Below are 16,466 nucleotides of genomic sequence, written 5' to 3'. Positions count from 1 at the left end.
CAGGGTCAAGCGATTCTCCTACCTCAGCCTCCCAAGTAGCTGGAATTACAGGCGTGCGCCACCACGTCCAGCTAATTTTTGTACTTTTAGTAGAGACAGGGTTTCACCCCACTGGCGAGACTGGTCTCAAACTCCTGACCTCATGATCCGCCTGCCTCAGCCTCCCCAAGTGCTGAGATTACAGGTGTGAGCCACCGTGTCCAGCCTGATTTCTAACTTATCTCTAAATGTTCTCCCTGCTTCCAGCCTATCACTCATTCGTGATGAGATTTAGCATCACCAAGCCCAGCTTTGCTGATCTTATTGCCTCTGAAACTTTTCTGTACTCCTGTCTCCCTTCTGACTGCTTCTGATCAACCTGGCATGCAAGACCCTGTGTCAGCCGTGTGTCTCCAGCTGTCTCTCCTTGCTCAGTGCAAACACCAGGACAGTGCCCAAGCCAGCCCTTGCCCTCTCACAGTCCTCACTCAGAAGTCTCTGTCTCTTTGTCTTTCTTTTGTTTGTTTTTGTTTTGGAGTTGGGGTCTCACTCCATCACCCAGGCTGGAGTGCAGTGACAGGATCTCAGCGCACTGAAACCTCCATCTTCCAGACTCAAGCAGTCCTCCCACCTCAGCCTCCACAGTAGCTTGGCCCGTAGGCACATGCCACCATGCCTGGCTAATTTTTTTTTTTTGTATTTTTGGCAGAGGCAGCGTTTTGCCATGTTGCCCAGGCTGGTCTCCAACTCCTGAACCCAGGCAGTCTTCCTGCCACGGCCTCCCAAAGTACTAGGATTAAGCCACTGTACCCGGCTGTCTCTATCCTTTCCTCGGACACCGATTCCACCAGCTCATAGGAGATACTTAATGGATATTAATGGTTTGATTGTCCTCTCCTAGGTTAATGCTCTCCATATGGTCATTGTTTCATCAGCATTAGTAGAATAAAGGAACTACTTTAACAAAATCCTCCTTTTTTTCGAAAAACCTATATAAGATCTCCCACTTCTGTAACAATGTGAAGAGGCTGTCCAAAAGAAAACACTTAGAAGTTTTTTAAATGTTCCTAAACATAAAAATAATGAGCAAAAATGATTGGTTATCAGAAATAATCTGGAATTTGTTGAGAACATTTGTTTACACTCTTTCTCTTCCAAAAAAACAACAACAGTTTTTTCATGCCTGTAATCGCAGCACTTTGGGAGGCTAAGACGAGCAGATCACGAGGTCAGGAGATCAAGACCATCCTAGCTAACACAGTGAAACTCTGTCTTTACTAAAAATACAAAAAAGTAGCTGGGCATGGTGGCAGGCGCCTGTAGTACCAGCTACTCAGGAGGCTGAGGCAGGAGAATGGTGTGAACCCAGGAGGCGGAGCTAGCAGTGAGCTGAGATCGCGCCACTGCACTCCAGCCTGGGCGATAGAGCAAGACTCCGTCTCAAAAAAAAAAAAAAAATTTTTTGCCAAGCGTGGTGGCTCCCTTCTGTAATCCCAGCACTTTGGGAGCCTGAGGCGAGCAGATCACTTGAGGTCAGGAGTTCGAGATAAGTCTGGCCAGCATGGTGAAACCCTATGTTTTTTTTTTTTCTTAAACGGAGTCTTCCTCTTGTCACCCAGGCTGGAGTGCAATGGTGCAATCTCGGCTCACTGCAACCTCTGCCTCCCGGGTTCAAGCAGTTCTCTTACCCCAGCCTTCTAATTAGCTGGGATTACAGGCACCTGCCACCACGCCTGGCTTATTTTTTGTATGTGAAATCCTGTCTTTACTAAAAATACAAAAATGAGCTGTGCGTGGCAGCAGGCACCTGTAATCCTTGCTACTAGAGAGGCTGAGAAGGTAAAGTCACTTGAACCTGAGAGGCAGAGGTTGCAATAAGCCCAGATCGTGCCACTGCACTCCACCCTGGATGACAGAGCAAGACCCTGTCTCAAAAAAAATGAGAAGAAAAAGAATGGTTTTTTGTTGTTTTGTTAGAGATGGGGACTTGCTCTGTTGGCCAGGCTGCTGTTCAGTTGTTCAATCATAGTTCATTGTAACCTCCAACTCCTGGGCTCAAGGAGTCCTCCCAAGTAGATGGGACTACAGACATGCACCACCACAGCCGGCTAACTTTTTAAAAAGTTACTTTAAAGACAGGGTTTCACCGTGTTGCCCAGGCTGCTCTCAAACTTCTGGCCTCAAGTGATCCTCCCACTCAGCCTACCAATATGCTGAGATTATAGGCATGAGCCACTGGGCCCAGCCTAAAAGAACGGTTTTTGAAGGGGTTATGTGGAAGGTCGCTCCCATCCTTTTTTTTTTTTTTTTTTTTTTGAGCTGAAGTTTCACTCTGTCACCCAGGCTGAAGTGCAGTGATGAGATCTCTGCTCACTGCAACTGCTCCCTCCCGGGATCAAGCATTTCTCCTGCATCAGTTTCCCAAGTAGCTGGGACTGCAGGCACCTGTCACCACACTCGGCTACTTTTTATATTTTTAGTAGAGACAGAGGGTTTCACCATGTTTGCCAGGCTGGTCTCAAACTCCTGACCTCAGGTGATCTGCCTGCCTCAGCCTCCCAAAGTGCTGGGATTACAGGCATGAGCCACCACACCCGGCCGATTGCTCCCATCTTTACGATCGATCATCTTTTACTGTGAATAAATTTATTAGTTATATTTTTAAAATTTATGTTTATCTTATCTTGACCTAATTATCTTTTTATTGCTTGGATGAGTAACCTCCATTCCACTCTTAACATGGGGCATAAAATGTAACTGTGTTTATTCCCTGAGTTGAAGCTCTCCCACTATGTTTGGACACAAGTAATACAATATTTTTTTACAACTGTATTATGGTTTTTACAATTATTATACAAATCACACGTTTCCATTAAAAAACAACTTGACAAATGCAGGGAAAAAAAAAGTCACTCATGACCCTCCTCCATTAAATACACCTACTACTAACTCTTTATCTTCTGGTCTCTATTTCTAGATTTACTTATTTAAAATATGGTATTTTTATGTAGTATGTAACATTTTGTACCCTATAAAGGGTGATAAAATTCTCTGATCACTGTATTTTAAAAATCAAGTGAATTGGGCCAGGCTCGGTTGTTCATACCTATAATCCCAGCACTTTGGGAAGCCAAGGCGGGCAGATCGCCTGAAGTCCAGGAGTTCGAGACCAACATGGGGAAACCCTGTCTCAACTAAAAACACAAAATTAGCCGGACGTGGTGGTGCATGCCTGTAATCCCAGCTACTCAGGAGGCTGAGACAGGAGAATCACGTGAACCCCAGGAGGCAGAGGTTGCAGTGAGCTGAGATTGCGCTATTGTACTCCAGCCTGGGCAACAAGAGTGAAACTCTGTCTCAAAAAATAAAATAAAATAAAAAGTGAATTGTTAACCATTTATGGTAGACTTACCATGTGCCAGGCTCTGTACTAGGCACTTGACTAGAATTCTCTTATTTAATGCTGCAAAACTCCCAGTGTGGTTAAGTGCTATCATTGTCCCTCATCTATACAGTGAGCAAGCTGAGCCTCACTGCTGGTAAATGGCAGAGGTGGGGTGAGAACCCAGGCAGCCCAGCCATGAGACCTGTGTTCCTAACCACTGTTCCTCCAGAGCGTGAAGCATGAGCCCTTCCCTGTGTGGCCAGTGTGGGCGGTGGAGAGCAATTTTCATTCTTTTCCTTCACAATAGCAAGATTGAGAAACTCACCAGAAATAGTATGAATAATCATTTCTATAGCCCGTATTTACACCTTACAAATTCTGCGCCACTTTCCTTCACTGTCTCTAATCCTCACAAGAAATCTTGATGGTTTGTGTACTGTGACCACCATTTCACAGTTGAGGAAACTTGATCAGAGAGCTCGTACTTCTCAATTAAAAAAATTTTTAAAATATCTTCTAAAACCCAGATTAAAACAAGAAGAGAATGGTCCTTTGTCATTTGCATATTAGTAATGTTAGCATTTCTGTGGCACGAAGCTGACTGGATCCAGAGTGCATGAGATGCGTTTTGGTGTTGATCTGGGGGGGAAAGGGTATATTGAGCCTTGGCAGATTTGGCCTGGCACAGCTGGAAAACGAGGCTTCACTCACTTCTTGGAATTGCTCACATTAGAGCCTCTGAAATCAAGTATGTATAAAATAATGATTGCCTAATGAGAAGGCAGATTTGTGTGCACAAAAAGTGTTATTTACAGGAAGCATATCTGTTGTTACCAACCCCAGACATTTTACCAGGCCAAGAAGCTGGTTTATTTAAAATCATAGACCTGAAAAGGTCTTTGGGAATTTAACTGAGACCAGGCATAGTAGGTCACACCTGTAATCCCAGCACTTTGATAGGCCAAGACTGGCAGATCACTCGAGGTCAGGAGTTCGAGACCAGCCTAGCCAATATGGTGAAAACCCGCCTCTACTAAAGATACAAAAATTAAAGCCAGATGTGGTGGCTCATACCAGCACTTTGGGAGGCTGAAGAAGGTGGATCACCTAAGGTCTGGAGTTCAAGGCCAGCCTGGCCAACATGGCAAAAACCCATCTCTACTAAAAATACAAAAGTTAGCTGGGCCCAATGGCACGCACCTGTAATCCCAGCTACTTGGGAGGCCAAGGCAGAATTGCTTGAACCTGGCAGGCAGAGGTTGATATGAGCCAAGATTGCACCACCGCACTCCAGCCTGGGTGACAGTGAGACTTTGTCTCAAAAAAAAAAAAAAGGAAATTTAAGTGAGAACACCGAGATCAGGGAAATTTCATTTTCTAAGGAAGTTAGTGAAGGAGAATGATCCAGAAATGTCTGCCCACATCATTTGAGTCTATTGAACCTTCCACTACACATATCATTTTGCTTTACTGCTTTTGAAAAGTATAACAAATAGGCCAGAAAGAAATTCATTGCTGATTATGTGGTTTATGGTGTGTGTATTTCAATAAATCAAATTTGTCACATTTAAAAATTAGATTTCCAGCCGGACAGCGTGGCAAAACCGCATCTCTACTAAAAATACAAAAAATTACCTGGGCGTAGTGGTGCACATCTGTAGTCCCAGCTACTCAGGAGGGTGAGGTGGAAGGATCAGCTGAGCCCGGGAAGTCAAGGCTGCAGTGAGCTATGATTGTGCTACTGGACTCCAGCCTTGTTGAGAATGAATGAATTAATAAAAATTAGAGCTTTAGTATTACAACTCCTTTACAATTTGTCTAGAAGGTTTTCTGGTCTTTATCAGAAAGTCTCCCTGCCCCCCACTCCCCAAAAAAAAATTAGGCTGGGCGTAGTGTCTCATGCCTGTAATCTTAGCACTTTGGGAGGCCAAGGCAGGTGGATCACGAGGTCAGGAGATCAAGACCGTCCTGGCTAACATGGTGAAACCCAATCTCTACTAAAAAATACAAAAAATTAGCCGGATGTGGTGACTTGCACCTGTAGTCCCAGCTACTGGGGAGGCTGAGGCAGGAGAATTGCTTGAACCCAGGAGGTGAAGGTTGCAGTGAGCCGAGATCACGCCACTGCACTCCGTCCTGGGCCAGAGAGCACGACTCTGTCTCAAAAAAAAAAAAAAAAAAAATTAGGGCTTCAATAGAATGGCAATAGTTTTTTGTTTGTTTGTTTTTGAGACAGAGTGTCGCTCTTTCGCCTAGGCTGAAGGGCAGTGACGCGATCTAGGCTCACCGCAAACTCTGCCTCCCAGGTTCATGCCATTCTCCTGCCTCAACCTCCCTAGTAGCTGGGGCTACAGGTGCCCACCACCACGCCCAGCTAATTTTTTGTATTTTTAGTAGAGACAGGGTTTCACCATGTCAGCCAGGATGGTCTCGAACTCCTGACCTCGTGATCCGCCCGCCTCGGCCTCCCAAAGTGCTGGGATTACAGGCATGAGCCACCGCGCCCGGCTAGAATGGCAATACTTTTATATTAACTACTCTTCAAACAACTACTATTTGCCTTATTTTTGTCACTGTCTTTTTTTTTTTTTTAGATTAATGATGTTTTGCAGCAGTTTTCTATGTCTGAAATTTTTTATGTCTCTGGAACCCAGAATTTATTAAGAGATGGAGGAACCTCCGAAAAACTATCTGAACACAATGGACCTTGAGAAAGACGAACCTCTCAAAAGCACCGGCCCTCAGATTTCTGTTAGTGAATTTTCTTGCCACTGCTGCTATGACATCCTGGTTAACCCCACCACCTTGAACTGTGGGCACAGCTTCTGCCGTCACTGCCTTGCTTTGTGGTGGACATCTTCAAAGAAAACAGAATGTCCAGAATGCAGAGAAAAATGGGAAGGTTTCCCGAAAGTCAATATTCTCCTCAGGTAATGCTCAGCCTGTATTGGTAGCACAGATAGCCCATGAAATGTGGTTTCTCTCTTGCTTTTTTTTTTTTTTTTTTAAACAGAGATGGGGTCTCGCTATGTTGTCCAGGCTGGTCTCAAACTCCTGACCTCAAGTGATCCTCCCACTTCAGCCTCCCAAAGTGCTGGGATTACAGGTGTGAGCCACCACATCCGGCCAATGGGCTTTCTCTTAATGAGAACAGCAGTGTTTGAAAGGTTGGACACTTGGAACCCACCTCCTTGGGGTCATAGTGGATCTTCTGGAATATGAGTCAGGGAGCTCAAGGAACTGGAAATCCAGATTATCTTCCTCATAGGTGACCGTGACTTTTTAAATTATTTATTATGAATGAAGGAAGGAAAGAAGGTCTGGTTAGCCGACCATTGCTGGTAATCCTGTCATAAAGCCCAGACCAGTGGCTCACGCCTGTAATCCCAACACTTTTGGAGGCTAAGGCAGGAACGTTGTTTGACGCCAGAAATTTAGAACCAACCTGGGCAACACAGTGAGTCCTTATCTCTACAGAAAGTTTTAAAAGTTAGCCAGGTGTGGTGGCACTTGCCTGTGCTATGCCCAGCTATGCCAGTGGGTGAGATGGGAGGATTGCTTGAGCCTGGGAGTTCGAGGCTGCAGTGAGCTCACACCACTACACTCCAGCCTGGGCAACACAGCAAGACCCTGTCTCAAAAATAAAAAAGGAAAGAAAGCAAATGGTATAACTGTACATTTGTGAATAACTGGTTTGTTGCTGATTTTAATAATCTTTAAATAACCCCAGTTCCAGTTATCACATTAATAGAGTTTCTCATGTGTAGCAACATAGTGCCAAAGCCACCTTTCAGATAGCTTGTTATTTTCTGCTTCCTTGGTTCATAGTGTACCTGTGAAGGCTCTGAGGCTTAAATCCTCTTCCCCCCTTCTATTGTCTTAGCAATGTGTGTGCCGTGCCCTTCTTGATTTCAACAGAGTACTAGAAAGTTCCATGAGGCCGGGTGCGGTGGCTCACGCCTGTAATCTCAGCACTTTGGGAGGCCGAGACAGGCGGATCACGAGGTCAGGAGATCGAGACCATCCCGGCTAACACGGTGAAACCCCGTCTCTACTAAAAATACAAAAAATTAGCCAGGCGTGTTGGCAGGTGCCTGGCAGTTACTCGGGAGACTGAGGCAGGAGAATGGCGTGAACCCAGGAGGTGGAGCTTGCAGTGAGCCGAGTTCACGCCACTGCACTCCAGCCTGGGCAACAGAGCGAGATTCCGTTTCAAAAAAAAGAAGAAAGTTCCATGAACCCAATCTTTTCTTTTTCACAAAAAATGTGTTTACACTTTGCTCTTACCTGTCAGTCTTACTTTAGCTGAAGGTTAAATTTAATCTGAAATTAAAGGAGGGTTCTTTGTGTATAACTGAAAATTTAGAAAGATCCCTACAATTTAAGCTGGTCTTTCTCTTATTACTGAATTTTGCTTTTTTCCCTTCTTATAAACTGATTTTAATAACATAAGATACATATATACATTGTTTCATATATATATGAAATATTCATATATTCATTGGTTATGTTCTTTGAGACAAAGTCTCACTCTGTCGCCCAGGCTGGAGTGCAGTGGTGTGACCTTGGCTCACTGCAACCTCCACCTCCTAGGTTCGAGCGATTCTCCTTCCTCAGCCTCCGGAGTAGCTGGGATTACAGGCGCCTGCTACTAGGCCCAGCTAATTTATTGGGTTTTTTTGGTTTGCTTTTTGAGATGGAGTTTCGTTGTTGTTTTCCAGGCTGGAGTGCAATGGCGTAATCTTGACTCACCACAACCTCTCCCTCCCGGGTTCAAGCGATTCTCCTGCCTCAGCTTCCCTAGTGGCTGGGATTACAGGAACCTGCCACACGCCCAACTAATTTTATATTTTTAGTAGAGATGGGGTTTCCCCATGTTGGTGAGGCTAGTCTCAAACTCCTTCCGTCAGGTGATCCGCCCGCCTTGGCCTCCCAAAGTGCTGGGATTATAGGCGTGAGCCACCGCGCCTGGCAAATGTTTGTATTTTCAGTAGAGACAGGGTTTTGTGATTTTGGCCAGGCTGGTCTTGAACTCCTGACCTCACCCGTCTTCGCCTCCCAAAGTGCTGGGATTACAGGCATGAACCACTGCTTAAAAATACTTTTAAACATACATGCATGTGCCAGGCTGGGCACGGTGGCTCACACCTGCAATCCCAGTACCTTGGGAGGGCCGAGGCAGGCAGATCTCATGAGGCCAGGAGTTTAAGACCAGCCTGGCCAACATGACCAAAAATACAAAATTAGCCTGGTGTAATGGCGCATGCCTATAATCCCAGCTACTCAGGAGGCTGAGACATGAAAATCACTTGAAGGACGTGCAGGTTGCAGTAAGCTGAGATCAGGACACTGCGTTCCAGCCTGGGTGACAGAGCAAGACTTTGTCTCAAAAAAAAAAAAGTGCCAATAGAAAATGCAAGTATTTTCTCACCTCATTGATGTGCTGTCTGCATGGTTCTGCAGTTTACTATTTTAAATCAACTAGTAAACATATATCATCAGGTTGGTGCAAAAGTAATTGTGGTTTTTACCATTGAAAGTAATGGTAGGCTGGGTGCAGTGGCTCATGCCTGTAATCCTAGCACTTTGGGAGGCCGAGGTGGACAGATTGCCTGAGCTCAGGAGTTCGATACCAGCCTGGGCAACATAGTGAAAACCCATCTCTACTAAAAATAAAAAATTATCTGGGCGTGGTGGTGCGCACCAGTGAGCCAAGATTGCGCCACTGTACTCCAGCCCCAGCCTGGGCAACAGAGTAAGACTCCGTCTCATTAAAAAAAAAAAAAGAAAGAAAGTAATGGTAAACAACCTAATAGATTGTTTCAATTTTTTTGCTTTTACCCACAGGACTATAATATATTTCTTGTCAATTCTCCTAGGGTAACTATATATCATTAAATATTGACTGTCAGGGTTTTTTTGGCCTCTAAACATTATATTTAGTCAAACAACTGTCTTAATTTTTTTTTTCTATTCTCCATAGGGATGCCATTGAAAAGTTATTTCCCGATGCCATTAGAATGAGATTTGAAGACATTCAGCAGGATAATGATATAGTCCAAAGCCTTGCAGCCTTTCAGAAATATGGGAATGATCAGATTCCTTTAGCTCCTAACACAGGCCGGGCGAATCAGCAGAGGGGAGGGGGATTCTTTTCCGGTGTGCTCACAGCTTTAACTGGGGTGGCAGTAAGTCGATCACTGTTTTCCTCTGTGCCCCTGACACCTCACCCCCCAACCCCTGATTTCCCCTGAAGTCAGTTCTATTGAAATCACTTAAATAATTGATGATGTGACTCCATGTAATTCACTGCATACATTGAAATCTGCTGGGTTCTATGATTTCTTCAGGAATGTTGCTTAGTCAGGTCGATCAGATCATAGTACCTAGTAAATGGAGAAAGGTGGGAGAACTGGAATTCAAGACCATGTCTGCCTTGGTAATCCAATCTTTTTTTGTCTTTATTTTTTTTTTTTTTGAAATGGACTCTTGCCCTGTCACCCAGGCTGGAGTGCAGTGGTGCGATCTAGGTAAAAGCTTTCTTTTAGGGAGGTGAAAATGTACTAACACCAGCTGTGGTGATGATTACAGATATTTGTGAACACATTAAAAACCATGGATTGTGCACTTCAAATGTGTGAATTTTATGTGGATGATCTCTCTCTCTTTTTTTTTTTTTTTTTTTTTTAAATGAAGTCTTGCCCTGTTGCCTAGGCTAGAGTGCAGTGGCATGATCTCGGCTCACTGCAACCTCCACCTCCCGGATTCAAGTGATTGTCCTGCCTCAGCTTCCTGAGTAGCTGGGATTACAGGCTTGTACCACCGCAACAGGCTACTTTTTGTATGGTCAGTAGAGATGGGGTTTCACCATGTTGGCCAGGCTGGCCTGGAGCTCCTGACCTCAAGTGATCCGCCCGCCTCAGACTCCCCAAGTGCTGGCATTGTAGGTGTGAGCTACCACGCCTGGCCTTCCTTGGTAATACAATCTTAAGAACCCATCAGTTTACTAACTTCAAATGTGGAGACTATTTTCTTTCAAAGTTCTATGTGTAAAAAATCGAAATGCGTTTCCAGTAGAAAAGGCACAAGTCAGATATGTTGAGCAAGTTGATGGAGTCAAGGCACCACCTGCTCCCAGGTGCCTGAGATGAATCGTGTTCTTGCCTCTGTGCCCTCACTGCCAGGCAATCAGCAGAGAGAGGCACCCAAGGAGAGCTGTGCTCCCCAGCTCTCTGTGGCAGTGGCGTTTCCCTGCTTCTGTGCACAGACTCCACACCATTCCCTATGAGCTCAACCTCTTCCTTTCCCTGCCTCCCACCCACATCTTTAGAAACTGGCATCTCTGCCTCTCCGTGGTTTAAAGTCGCTGTCACTCTTCCGCAGGTGGTCCTGCTGGTCTATCACTGGAGCAGCAGGGAATCTGAACACGACCTCCTGGTCCACAAGGCTGTGGCCAAATGGACGGCGGAAGAAGTTGTCCTCTGGCTGGAGCAGCTGGGCCCTTGGGCCTCTCTTTACAGGGAAAGGTTTTTATCTGAACAAGTAAATGGAAGGTGAGGAGCAAAGCCTTCTGACACACCATGGACATTTTAGAAAACAGCTTTATTGAGATATAATCCAGGCTAGGCGCAGTGGCTCACACCTGTATTCCCAGCACTTTGGGAGGCCGAGGCGGATGGATCATTTGAGGTCAGTAGTTTGAGACCAGCCTGACCAATACGATGAAACCCCATCTCTACTAAAAATATTTTTAAAAATTAGCCGGGTGTGGTAGTGCACACCTGTAATCCCCGTCTATTTGGGAGGCTGAGACAGGAGAATCACTTGAACCTAAGAGGTGGAGGTTGCAGTGAGCCAAGATCATGCCACTGCACTCCAGTCTAGGCAACAGGGCAAGACATCATCTCAGAAAAAAAAGAGAGGTGTACAAGCCACATAAAATTCACACATTTGAATTGCAGAATCCATGGTTTTTAATGTGTTCACAAATAGTGTAATTATCACCACAGCTGATTTTAGAACATTTTCATCACCCTAAAAGAAAGCTTTTACTTTAGTCAACCCTCATTTCTCCCCAACCCCCAGCCCCTGGAGAACACCATTCTACTTTCTGTCTCTACACATTTGTCTGTTCTGGACATTTTATATGCATGGATTCATACAACGTGTGGTATTTTGTGTCTGGCATTTTCACTTAGCATAATTTTGTTTCAGGGTTTACCCATGACATGCCATGTATCAGTACTTCATTCCTTTTTATGGCTGAATAATAATTCTACTGTAAGAGTATACCGTATTTTATTCATGCATTCATTAGTTGCTGGACATTTGGGTTGATTCCATTTTTTGGCTATTATGAATAATGATGCTATGATCGTTCACGTGCAGATTCTTGCATGAACCTGTATTTTCAATACTGTCTTGGAGTGGAATGACTGAGTCATAGGGTAAGTCTATTCTGACTCTATGTTTAACTATGAAACTATTTTCCACAGCAGCTATACCGTTTAATGTCCAGGTCATTTAAATTGCTTTGTTGCTTCCAGATTATAAAATTGTGTAAGGAAAAATTCTCTCTAATCACAAGAATAAACACAGAAGACTTTTGTGACCAAATGTGTGGGGTTCTCCCACACACACCCAACAGCAGCCACCAGCTGGATGTCCTCTAATTCAATTCCCACACTGACTACCCAGAGATACTGTCAGATCCCACAGGGTGAGGGCTCTGCCCCCAAGATTGCCCCTGACTAATTCTAGTCACAAATCCAGGCTTCCAGAGTTTCTGACCCACCAGCTTCAAGTTGGAGTTCCCATGATTCCCTCTTTGGGTTCAATTAATTTGCAGGAGCAGCTCACAGAACTCAAGGAAATGTATAACTTCTCACTGGTTTATTATAAAGGATATTGCAAAAGATACAGATGAAGAGACACTTAGGGCGAGGTGTGGGGGAAAGGGCACAGAGCTTCCATGCTCTCCATGGGTGCGCTCCCCCCAGGAAGCGCACGTGCTCAGCTGTCCAGAAGCTCACTGAATCCTGTCCCCTTCAGTATTTTGTTTTTGTTTTTTCAGACAGCGTCTCACTCTGTAGCCCAGGCTGGAGTGCAGTGGCACAACCTCGACTCACTGCAACCTCTGCCTCTCGGGCTCAAGGAGTCCTCCTGCCTCAGCCTCCCAAGTAGCTGGGACTACAGGCGCGTGCCACCACGTCCAGCTAATTTTTGTATTTTTGTATTTTTTTTTTTTTTTTTTGAGATGGAGTCTCGCTCTGTCGCCCAGGCTGGAGTGCAGTGGCGCGATCTCCACTCACTGCAAGCTCCACCTCCCGGGTTCACGCCATTCTCCTGCCTCAGCCTCCCGTGTAGCTGGGACTATAGGCGCCTGCCACCACGCCCGGCTAATTTTTGTATTTTTAGTAGAGACGGGGTTTCACCGTGTTAGCCAGGATAGCCTCAATCTCCTGACCTCGTGATCCACCCGTCTCGGCCTCCAAAGTGCTGGGATTACAGGCGTGAGCCACCGCGCCCGGCAATTTTTGTATTTTTAATAGAGACAGGGTTTTGCCATGTCGCCCAAGCTGGTCTTGAACTCCTGGACTCAAACGATCCGTCCGCCTGAGCCTCCCTAAGTGTTGTGATTATAGGCATGAGCCCCTGCACCCTCCTCATGGAAGATTCTTAAGACCCACAATCAGAAAGATAGGAAAAGATTAGCGTGAAAGGAGAGCAGGAGGTCAGATGCCTGTATGGAGGCCTGACTTGCCCAACTTTTTTGTTTTTTTTTTTTTTTTAGATGGAGTCTCGCTCTGTCGTTCAGGCTGGAGTGTAGTGGTGTGATCCCGGCTCACTGCAACCTCCGCCTCCTGGGTTTAAGCAATTCTCCTGCCTTAGCCTCCCAAGTAGCTGGGATTGCAAGCGCCTGCTACCATGCTCAGCTCATTTTTGTATTTTTAGTAGAGATAGGGTTTCACTGTGCTGACCAGGCTGGTGTTGAACTCCTGACCTCAGTGCCGGGATTACAGGCATGAGCCACCATGCTGGGCCTCCAACATTTTAACACAGATTTGAGTAAGGGATATAGCAGCTATGAGCCGGGAACTATGGATGAAAGCCAATATATAAGACCACATTAATATATATTTATTTTTATTTTATTTTTTTAAGATGGTGTCTTACTCTGTCTCCCAGGTTGAAGTGCAGTGGTAGTGATCTTGGCTCACTACAACCTCCGCCTCCCAGGTTCAGGTGATCCTTCTGCCTCAACTTCCTGAGTAGCTGGGATTATAGGTGCCTGCCATCATGCCTGGCTAATTTTTGTATTTGTAGTAGAGATGGGGTCTCGCCATGTTGTCCAGGCTGGTCTGAAGCTCCTGACCTCTGGTGATCCACCCACCTCGGCCTCCCAAAGTGCTGGGATTACACGTGTGAGCCACGACATCTGGCAAATATATATTTTTATTTTTTAAAAAATAATATAGAACTCTGTGATATTGAAAGTGACATACTCTTGCAATCCTACTCTTCAGAAAACTATCTTGCTAGACTAACCTTTCCAGATGTTTCAGTACTTATACAGATAGAAATATATAAATGTGTTTTTTAATTTAAACTGGAAATACGATTGTACTAAACATACAAACCTGTGTTTGTGTGTATACGTGTATATATATATATATATTTACATCTATATCCACCACCTAAGGGTGCTACATATAACATCACACAGTGATAAGAGTAGCTGCTCTCCCTAATTCATTTGTTTCAGACACCCACTTCACCCACTGCCTGGCTGCCTGACTGCCACCCCTCCTACTCCAGTGACTTTTTCCCTCCTCTCCACTCACTTTTCCACACGACTCTGTTTTGAGGAAATGACATGCTTCTACTTTAATTAGCTTTATATAGAAATTCACTGCCCCCAAAATTATTGTATAAAAATTTATCTGCCTAGTTAGTACAATGTATTTTTTTTTTTTTTTTTTTTTTTTTGAGGCGGAGTCTCGCTCTGTCGCCCGGACTGGAGTGCAGTGGCCGGATCTCAGCTCACTGCAAGCTCCGCCTCCCGGGTTTACGCCATTCTCCTGCCTCAGTCTCCCGAGTAGCTGGGACTACAGGCGCCCGCCACCTCGCCCGGCTAGTTTTTGTATTTTTAGTAGAGACGGGGTTTCACTGTGTTAGCCAGGATGGTCTCGATCTCCTGACCTCGTGATCCGCCCGTCTCGGCCTCCCAAAGTGCTGGGATTACAGGCTTGAGCCACCGCGCCCGGCTAGTACAATGTATTTTTACATAGTTTTCTAGAGGACAAATTCCTGGAACTGGAATTGCTGGGCCAAAGGTAGTAAATCTGTACAAATTTAATAACCATCACCAAATTACCCATAAAAGGACCATCAATTAACACTACTCAACCAGTAGTTGCATATGCTTGTTAATAGCTCTCTGGCCAGCTTATAGTGATGTTTTTAATGATGAATCACTGTGGAGGAGAATTTGTGTTTTCTCGTTTTTTAAAAATTTAATTTAATTTAATTTAATTTAATTTTGTTTTATTTTATTTTTTGAGACAGAGTTTCACCCTTGTTACTCAGGCTGGAGTTCAATGGCATGATCTTGGCTCACTGCAACCTTCACCTCCTGGGTTCAAGCAATTCTCCTGCTTCAGCCTCCCGAACAGCTGGGATTACAGGCGCATGCCACCACGCCCGGCTAATTTGTATTTTTAGTAGAGACCAGGTTTCACCACGTTGGCCAGGCTGGTCTCAAACTCCTGACCTCAGATGATCTACCCGCCTCAGCCTCCCAAAGTGCTGGATTACAGGCATGAGCCACCGCCCCCGACCAGAAATTGTGTTTTCTAAGGAGGAAAGCAGATACAGGATCTCCAATACGTTTTATTAAATTAAATCCCTACCTTAAAACAACTACTCTTGGCCGGGCGCGGTGGCTCAAGCCTGTAATCCCAGCACTTTGGGAGGCCGAGACGGGCGGATCACGAGGTCAGGAGATCGAGACCATCCTGGCTAACAAGGTGAAACCCCGTCTCTACTAAAAATACAAAAAAAAACTAGCCGGGCGAGGTGGCAGGCGCCTGTAGTCCCAGCTACTCGGGAGGCTGAGGCAGGAGAATGGCGTAAACCTGAGAGACGGAGCTTGCAGTGAGCTGAGATCCGGCCACTGCACTCCAGTCCGGGCGACAGAGCGAGACTCCGCCTCAAAAAAAAAAAAAAAAAAAAAAAAAAACAACTACTCTTTTTTCTTCAAGAGATGGAGTCTCTTTCTGTCACCAAGGCTAGAGTGCAGTAGCAATATCGTAGCTCACTACAGCCTCAAAGTCCTGGGCTCAAGCAATCCTCTTTTCTCAGCCTCCCATGTAATTAAAACAACAGGTGCATGCCACCGTGCCTGGCTAATTTTTTTGGAGAGACAGGGTCTCACTGTGTTGTGCAGGCTGGTCTCAAACTCCTGGGCTCAAGTGATCCTTCTGCCTCAGCCTACCAAAGCACTGGGATTATAGATGTGAGCCACTGTGCCCATCTAAGAACTATTCTTTTTTTTTTTTCTTGAGGCGGAGTACTCGCTCTGTCGCCCAGGCTGGAGCGCAATGCCACAATCTCTGCTTACTGCAAGCTCCGCCTCCTGGGTTCACGCCATTCTCCTGCCTCAGCCTCCCAAGTAAATGGGACTATAGGCGCCCGCCACCACGCCCGGCTAATTTTTTGTATTTTTAGTAGAGACGGGGGTTTCACCGTGTTAGCCAGGATGGTCTCGATCTCCTGACCTTGTGATCCGCCTGCCTCAGCCTTCCAAAGTACAAACTCTTCTTAATGTTGTAATGTTTTATTGGATTTCCTTCTAATTTTTCCTATACATACACACAGTTTTAAAAATAGAGTAATACGTGAGAGATCAGAGCATATAACTGAAAGATCAAAGGCTTAGGAACAAAACAGACCTAGGAATGACTTGGGAAGGTCACCTTATTTCTCTAAGTGAGTTTTCTTTTCTTGTTTTCTTTTCTTTTTCTTTTCTTTTTTTTTTTTTTTGAGATGCAGTCTCACTCTTCGCCTGGGCTGGAGGCTGAAGTGCAGTGGCGAGATCTTA

At 45.2% G+C, this 16,466-nt stretch overlaps 1 protein-coding gene and 1 non-coding gene across 9 annotated transcripts in view; both read left to right on the top strand.

Moving 5' to 3' along the window:
- The window catches only part of BFAR (bifunctional apoptosis regulator), a 44,130-nt gene that overhangs the window by 8,986 nt on the left and 18,678 nt on the right, over window positions 1-16,466 (top strand). For 3 of the 8 annotated variants that reach the window (XM_033235677.1, XM_033235675.1, XM_033235681.1), the window contains 4 exons: window positions 5,959-6,294; window positions 9,348-9,552; window positions 10,748-10,917; window positions 13,529-13,609. In XM_033235677.1, coding sequence (XP_033091568.1) covers window positions 6,032-6,294; window positions 9,348-9,552; window positions 10,748-10,917; window positions 13,529-13,609 — 719 coding nt within the window. In that variant the 5' untranslated portion in view covers window positions 5,959-6,031. Of the gene's footprint in view, window positions 1-1,332; window positions 1,337-5,958; window positions 6,295-9,347; window positions 9,553-10,747; window positions 10,918-13,528; window positions 13,610-16,466 lie in introns of all 8 variants that reach the window. The other 5 variants (XM_033235676.1, XM_033235678.1, XM_033235679.1 and 2 more) reach the window with 5 other exon arrangements.
- Window positions 5,156-5,217, top strand: LOC117098153. The gene has a single exon (XR_004443210.1). It is a non-coding gene; the product is annotated as a U7 small nuclear RNA (small nuclear RNA).

Source organism: Trachypithecus francoisi, unplaced genomic scaffold (genome assembly GCF_009764315.1).
Source record: "Trachypithecus francoisi isolate TF-2019V2 unplaced genomic scaffold, Tfra_2.0 Lachesis_group15, whole genome shotgun sequence".
NCBI lineage: Eukaryota > Metazoa > Chordata > Mammalia > Primates > Cercopithecidae > Trachypithecus > Trachypithecus francoisi.
This window is presented reverse-complemented; position numbering and strand designations above follow the sequence as displayed.